This window comes from Vidua chalybeata, chromosome 10, assembly GCF_026979565.1.
Source record: "Vidua chalybeata isolate OUT-0048 chromosome 10, bVidCha1 merged haplotype, whole genome shotgun sequence".
Taxonomy (NCBI): Eukaryota; Metazoa; Chordata; class Aves; order Passeriformes; family Viduidae; genus Vidua; species Vidua chalybeata.
The window spans coordinates 62883-70515 of NC_071539.1; the positions used below are offsets into that span (position 1 = coordinate 62883).

A 7633-nucleotide genomic window follows, 5' to 3' on the forward strand; every position below is an offset into this window, starting at 1 on the left:
TTACCTATCACAGTGAATTCCCCAACTTTGGATTTTAGATGCATGTCAGAGTCAACTTTGGAATTTAGATGCATGTTTAGATGTCAGAGTTTTGGCTAAAAGCTGCAAAAACTTCCTTGGCAATCAGGAATCATTTTGAAGGTAAGAAAGCTTATTCACTCACTGTTTTAGAAACTTATGATAGTTCAAAAGAGTAGAACCCACACCCACCTCTGTTCAGACTTCACTACTGTGAAAGCAATTTATAGACCAACATGAGATTGGACAAAGGCAGTAGTTCTGGAGATTCCATGGTCCTTTCTTGGCAAAACATAGTAAGTAACTTGACTTTACAGTCAACTAGTATATAATGATGATAATTCCATCACATCATAACCCAGTTTATTTCTCTCCATGTTAAAAGCACCAGAAGGTTCAGTAGGGACACTGACTGCTACAAACACATCAAGAATCTCTGCACTGGAAAAAGATCTCTGCAAGTACTCTTTCCTTCACTAGTTTCCCTCAAATTTATCAGAAACTCTAGAGAGTGGGATAGCTGCATCAGAATTTTGTGTATCTGGCAATGGAACAATGTCAATCCAGAAGCCAGACAGAGCACCCTTTCCACCTCTGTCTTAGGCTGACTGACTATGCACAAGCAGGGACTAACTTGTCCCTCCCTGCTTGTTCCTAATAAAGAGCATCAGCCAGGTTTGTGCTAACGTTTGCAGCTCTATTCTGAGGTGGAGTCAGAACAACTCCCAAGCGTAAATGCAGCAGCACTGGATACAGATGGTGAGACTACCATGCCATTATATTGCCCTAAAAAGGGCAAACAAAAAGGAAAAGTATATCTTAGAAGCACACAAGAAAAAAAAATATTATGGTTTTCAAAAGAGCAATCCAAGTATATTCATCCACAAGCTTTTTCTGCATAGAGCCCAGAGAAGGGACATAAAGATGGCCCTTTAGCAAGACAGCTATTTCACTGTCCAAGTTTATCAGCTCGGAAAAAGGAGTGTAGACATGATTTTAATTCAACAGTCAACTTCCAATACACAGCTTTGGTCTCTTTTAAGCTCAGCAATATATATGATGTGCATCACCTCACATACAAACAGTAAAGAGGCAGCCAGCCATACAGAGGCATACAATGCTGCACACTTTTACCCCAGGGAAAAAGTAAGAACTACAGAACAAGCTTTGAAAATACTGACAGACTTTACCACTGTTCAGTTTGACAGCTACTCCCTCCACAGATTGACTTCAGGCCAATAGTTTTTACAAGCCAGATGATAACTAGGTTTACACGCTTCACAATTTAAACGAACAATAGCTCCTGGTGATAGCAATTCATTGCTTTTGAATTGCTATTACAATTACTTTTAACCATAGAACAACCAACCTCTTCATTTCTGAGGACTTCAAAATACATGCTTTACAAAACACACGTCCGTTATCACAGTGTGTTATCACAGGAAGAGTCAGTGATTCCAAGCAAACTGTGCATTCTTCATCTGAACCAGAGCTCAGAACCAACTTAATTTTACTCACTAATGTCTCACACAATTCTTCAGGAGTTTTATCATTTGCAAATACAGAAACATATTTAAACCCAGAGATTTCCATACAGGAAATTCTGATCTCTCATGCTTCAAAACAGTTCCATTGATCAAAATGCAATCAGAACACTTGATACACAGTGAGGATATAGCCTACAATACATAAAAATACAAGGTGCCCCATACTACAGAAAATTCTGGCCCAACATTTCAAAATATATTAAGAGTAATCCTACTTGGAAAAGCGGTACTTAGAACTTAAAGTATGCTCAGTGATAAATAAGTATGCAACACAATGCCTAACGGGAATAAGCAATTTTCCTCTGGCAGCTGTTCAAGTAGCAACAATACTATGGATGTGACACTATTTATAGTTAAGATTGCTTTATATTTTAAGTAAAGAAATTCAAGACATGCTTAGTTAATAATTAAGCTCTAAATAATTATTGAACAATTTTCACATATTTTTTCCATCCTGCATTCTTCAGGAAAATAAACAACAAACTTCTAAAAAAGGTTCTGACCATATCTCATTGGTCTTCTGGATCCTGAAAATCAACAAGGGCGTCCTCCTTGTTGTCTTACAAGAACTGTAAATAACACTAATGTTCAAAGGGGTGAAGATGTTATATTTTGACCTATTTCTTTGGAATACCCTAGTATTCTTTTATTTCAAGAGCAATAGATCTCTTTATTTGGCACTTTATTTGACATTCTTACTAATATTTCATTCTGAGCATGTAAGCAAAAAGACACCTGTGTCCTCCCTCTTCCTCAGCTGGTTTGAGTTAATGACACAATTTCCAGAGGTGCCAAAGTGAATCTGCCTAGTCAAAAGCAGGGAATGGAAAGTATGCTCACTACTCATAGAGTGGCACTGTAATTACAATACCACTCCAGTTTTGTATTTCTATCAAATAAATCTCCCTTGGGAAAGCAGATCTGTATCCTTTTACTATCAGGAGAGACTACAGGAAGTAGTACATGTATATCACCACACCAGTACAGATCACGTTGACATATGAAGCCAGCTCAGCACTGCGCTCCCACTCCGTCGTCCCTGCAGGCCCCGCCACCCCGCGCCCGTTTCCCGCCTCCAGAGGACAGGCCGCGCGCGCTCAAGCCCCGCCCCCGGTCACGCCCCTGCCTCGTGGCAGTCTTCCCCCTCGCCGGCAGAAGAGCGCCCTCGGCCAATCAGAGGCCTTCCCTCGCGCCCAGTCCGCGCGGGTAATGGCCAATGGGGAGCCAGCACCTGAGGCCGGGGTGCGCAGCCGTTAACGGTCGGCAGTTGGTGCTGGTCGGTCGCGGCGGTGTGCGTATTGTGGCGCAGTCGGAGTTCGTCACCTTAACGAGGCACCATGGTGGGAGACGGGATCCTTGCGGCTGCGGGAGGAGAAAGGGCGTTTGGGAGACGGGATCCTTGTAGCTGCGGGGGGAGAAAGGGCGTTTGGGACCGCTTCTGTTGCAGCACTTCAGGGGAGTTCATGACTGCACGTGCTGCGGCAGGACTCGCAGGCTTGAAGTCCCCGTGGTAGCGCTAAGCCAGAAAGATTGGGGAGAAGGAGAGAAATTAGTATGAAAGCTTATTAACTTTAGGGGAGGCAAGGCATAGAAACCGGCCTGTAGCTGGCAAGACGAGATATGTGCAAAGGAAGTCGGTTCGGAGCAGGCACCTCCCGCGCAAAAAGGCGAGGGACGGACTGAAACCTCTATCGAGGCGGCGGGGAGATAGCGGGACAGGGCATGGTGGCCGCCGGCCTGATCTGTATGCCGGTTTTGGGCCGCCTTGGCGCGTGAAGCCGTAGAGGGCACGGCGCGTGCTCGAGGGACGGCGGCGGTGAGGAACGGGTCGGGCGGCGCGCGCCGGGAGCCGTTCCCTGGGCATAGCCAATCAGAGGAGGGGGTGTGGCCGGCGGCGGTGAGGGGCCCGGTGGGCGCCGCGAGTCTCGCGGCGGATCTGCGGGGGTGGAGCGGAGACTGTGGAATTTGACGAAGCTGTCAAGGAAACGAGAAAGAGCAGCCCAGACACCTTGCTTTTTCTTTTCCACCTCTGCTTTTTTCTAGATACACTCTTAACAGTAAACTAGAAAAGCGGCTTATTTCCATCTCAGGTGTAAGGCAACTGAAGTATTGGGAGATTAAACATACATGGCACTATTGCTTAGAATCAAAGGAGCTGGCTTAAAGGGGGCAGATTACATTTGATTGGGACTCTTAAGATGATTTCACACAGGAATATGTGTGAAAAAAAAAGATGTACTAATTGCTAGGGCTTAGATACTGGTATGCTTATTATAAAGGGAAATGTACTGAATGGTCCTTTGCAGGAAAGATTCTTGCAACAGTTACCCAGTATATGGTGTGGTAACAAGTGAAGGAAATTGGGGGGATATTATATAAAGAGGTCTTCCAAAAACTAAAAGAAGAGTAAAAAGAGACTAGGCTGAATATTAAAGATGGAATATATATGCAGCATTGTAAGGGATAATGAATTTGTATTCACCCATGTGTTCATAGGGACTATGTTGTCTTTAGGATCTTCCAGTATTCACAAAGTCAGTGCAGGTCAGCAAAGGTGAGTAGTGTCTTGCCAGCAGCCAACAACTTGTTATCTTAAATTGTCACTTAAGGGCAACCAGGGAATATTGCAGCAGAGAAAGATCATGGAAGAAACAACCCATGGGCAGGTAGCTCCATGTCTCATTATCATTCTCTTTTTACTTTGCAGCGTGAATGCATATCCATCCACGTTGGCCAGGCTGGTGTTCAGATTGGCAATGCATGTTGGGAATTGTATTGTCTTGAACATGGGATCCAGCCTGATGGTCAAGTGCCTAGTGATAATACTATGGGACGTGGAGATGATTCATTTAACACTTTCTTCAGTGAGACAGGAGCTGGGAAACATGTTCCGAGAGCAGTGTTTGTAGACCTAGAACCAACCGTAGTTGGTATGTACCCAACATTAAAGATCTTAAGTGAAAAAGTGAGGATCCTTTACGGATTCCCTACTGTCTTTTTTTGTTTGTTTAGAACACTATAGATTTTAAAACGTGTCTGGATGCTCTTTTGACATTTGTGGTTATTGTTACTTGAAAGAAATTAAATAATGGTCTACAGGTAACAATATCCGGAAAACAAGAGAACTTTTTTATTATCTGGAACATCTTTCCAGACTGCTGCACTGCACTGCAGTCTGGAGTTTTGTTTGAGTGCTATCCAGTATTGTGTCTATACCTGTAATGTAGTTTTCTGAGTGATCTCTGTGTTCCTTGAGTACAAATACTGCTTTGTGTGTGCCTGATGTTTACCCTGAAAAAAGGAGCAGAAGTTGTGTCAATTTCTTAGACTAGTCAGACAAGCTGTGTGTAGTCAGAGATGCTGTCTACACTCTTTTGACACGTGTGCTTTGTGTGCAGTCACTAGGCAGCACGCGCAGAACTGAAGAGATCAAATTTATGATGTGGTATTTTGGGGTTTTTTGTAGATGAAGTACGTACAGGCACGTATAGGCAGTTATTCCATCCTGAGCAGCTCATTACTGGGAAAGAAGATGCAGCCAATAATTATGCCAGAGGCCATTATACCATTGGAAAAGAGATTGTTGATCTGGTGCTAGACCGCATTCGCAAACTGGTAAGGATTCATGCTGCAAGTTCGTATTTAAAATAATTGATACAGCTCTATAGCTAGCTATATTGATGGTTTGCTGTTTTTTCGTTAACAATTTTGTGCATAGTTAATTTTTCAAAATAAAATAAACCTTTTATTTCCTGGTGTGTCCCATACCCCCTTTAAATAAAAACTCAATCAGTTAAACCAGGACCTTTCAAGAACACTGATTTTTAAGTAATTGAAATGTCAAAGCAGCAAACTTATGACAGAAATGCTTTTGAATGATTATTTTAATACTGATTTCTCCAAAACTATCAATAACTTTTCTTCTCCCATTTTTTTCCACCTCGTTATAGGCTGACCTGTGCACAGGGCTGCAAGGCTTCCTCATCTTTCATAGTTTTGGAGGAGGCACTGGTTCAGGGTTTGCATCACTGCTCATGGAAAGGCTATCTGTTGACTATGGCAAGAAATCTAAACTGGAGTTTGCAATTTATCCAGCACCACAAGTTTCCACTGCTGTAGTGGAACCCTACAACTCAATTCTAACTACCCACACAACATTAGAGCATTCAGACTGTGCCTTTATGGTAGATAATGAAGCCATTTATGATATATGTCGTCGTAACCTGGACATTGGCCGTCCTACTTACACCAATTTAAACAGATTAATTGGGCAAATTGTTTCATCCATCACAGCTTCACTGCGTTTTGATGGAGCCCTCAATGTAGATCTGACAGAATTTCAAACTAACCTGGTTCCATACCCACGAATCCATTTCCCCTTGGTAACATATGCCCCTATCATCTCTGCTGAAAAAGCATATCATGAGCAGTTATCTGTAGCTGAAATTACCCATGCTTGCTTTGAACCAGCCAACCAGATGGTCAAATGTGACCCTCGCCATGGCAAGTACATGGCCTGCTGCATGTTATACAGAGGCGATGTTGTGCCCAAAGATGTCAATGCAGCCATTGCCACTATCAAGACTAAACGTACCATTCAGTTTGTGGATTGGTGCCCAACTGGATTCAAGGTATGTAGCCTTTTAAGTACTCGATATCTAAGTGACAGGAATTGTGTAGTCTTCAGAGGTGACAGTCATGCTACAATGTTGTAATGTCCCTGTTAAATATTTTGATAAAGTACCAAATTAACTAAGCTTTTTTATTTATTTGTAATCATGGTGGTTTTTGTTAACAGAAAGGAGTCTTTAAGCCTTGGCATTCCTAAGGAAAGTTCTCATTTATTTCCTTGAAGGTGGGCATTAACTACCAGCCTCCAACTGTGGTGCCAGGTGCTGATCTTGCCAAGGTGCAGCGGGCTGTGTGTATGCTGAGTAACACAACTGCTATCGCAGAAGCATGGGCTCGGCTTGACCACAAATTTGATCTCATGTATACTAAGCGTGCCTTTGTGCATTGGTATGTTGGGGAGGGGATGGAGGAAGGAGAATTTTCTGAAGCCCGGGAAGACCTGGCTGCCCTTGAGAAAGATTATGAAGAAGTTGGCCTAGACTCAGTAGAAGCAGAGGCTGAAGAAGGAGATGAATATTGAGAAAACTAAAGCCTGGAAAAAACCTATTTACCAAAAAAATTGCAGAACTCTGTTTGTTTGTTTTCAAATACGCTTCCAAATAAAGTTCCAAATATTATACTGCTGCTTTTTTTTTCTTCTTCTCTATTAATGTGTGTATTCATGAAGGAAGGACAATTTGAGATTGCAGGTTTTGGTAGCGGATCTGTTACGTGCTTTAAAAGTACATAGTAATTTTTACCTTCCTACATTAGCATAGTAAAAAAAAAAATCTAATAATCTTTACTAGTATGGTCACATGAATAGAGCTTTAGAGAAACAAGGAAGCAGCTCTATCATAGGACATTTGGCTTGTGCAAAAAGTGCTGACCCAGACAGTTAGAGCATGGTGCTAACAACACCAAGGTTGTGGTTTCAATCCCCATATAGGCCATTTAGCTAAGAGTTGATCCTTGTGAGTCCCTTCTAACTGGGAATATTCTGTGAAATAACTAGGCTTTTGCTTGGGGGGGTTTGATGGTTTGGGTGTGAATTTTTCTTGGTTATTAAGAAAGAATTGCTGTATTTAAATACGAAAAAAGTCTGCTTTTGACACTGGGAGACTAGAAGAACCCAGGTTTCAGTAGCCTAATGCATTAGGCATGCTCCTGCCGGCAGTAGCAGCTTCAAGCCGTGCCCAAGTGAAAGCTGCTCCACACACAAACCACCGACCAAACACCCGTCAGCAAGGTCTTCCATTTATGAAGCCACTGTTCCCGGTGTGAGTCCTCCGTCTCACACTCCTCATGGATCACTTCCAGATTCTCCTCCCACTCGAGAGTTCCACCAGTGTACGGCACTGCTCTGCCATGGCGGAGGATTCCTGGGGGTGCTCACCCAGCAACTGAGTCACGCCAAGGGCACACGGAACCTCGTACGAGGGTACCTGTGCCGGAGC

The 7633-nt window shown here is 43.1% G+C and overlaps 1 protein-coding gene across 1 annotated transcript; it reads left to right on the forward strand.

Annotated features, from left to right (window-relative positions):
* Positions 1-2813: 2813 nt before the first annotated feature.
* LOC128792945 (tubulin alpha-3 chain-like) lies at positions 2814-6814 on the forward strand. The gene is made up of 5 exons (XM_053951863.1): positions 2814-2905; positions 4273-4495; positions 5032-5180; positions 5516-6196; positions 6421-6814. Exons 1-5 carry the CDS (start codon positions 2903-2905, stop codon positions 6715-6717), a joined length of 1353 nt encoding a protein of 450 aa, XP_053807838.1. The 5' UTR covers positions 2814-2902; the 3' UTR covers positions 6718-6814.
* Positions 6815-7633: the final 819 nt, after the last annotated feature.

What these genes read in the sequence shown, in the direction of transcription:
- LOC128792945 (XM_053951863.1), top strand. An exon ending in CCTAGAACCAACCGTAGTTG is followed by an intron (nt 4,496 to 5,031) that starts GTATGTACCCAA and finishes GGTTTTTTGTAG; the next exon opens with ATGAAGTACGTACAGGCACG. An exon ending in TAGACCGCATTCGCAAACTG is followed by an intron (nt 5,181 to 5,515) that starts GTAAGGATTCAT and finishes ACCTCGTTATAG; the next exon opens with GCTGACCTGTGCACAGGGCT.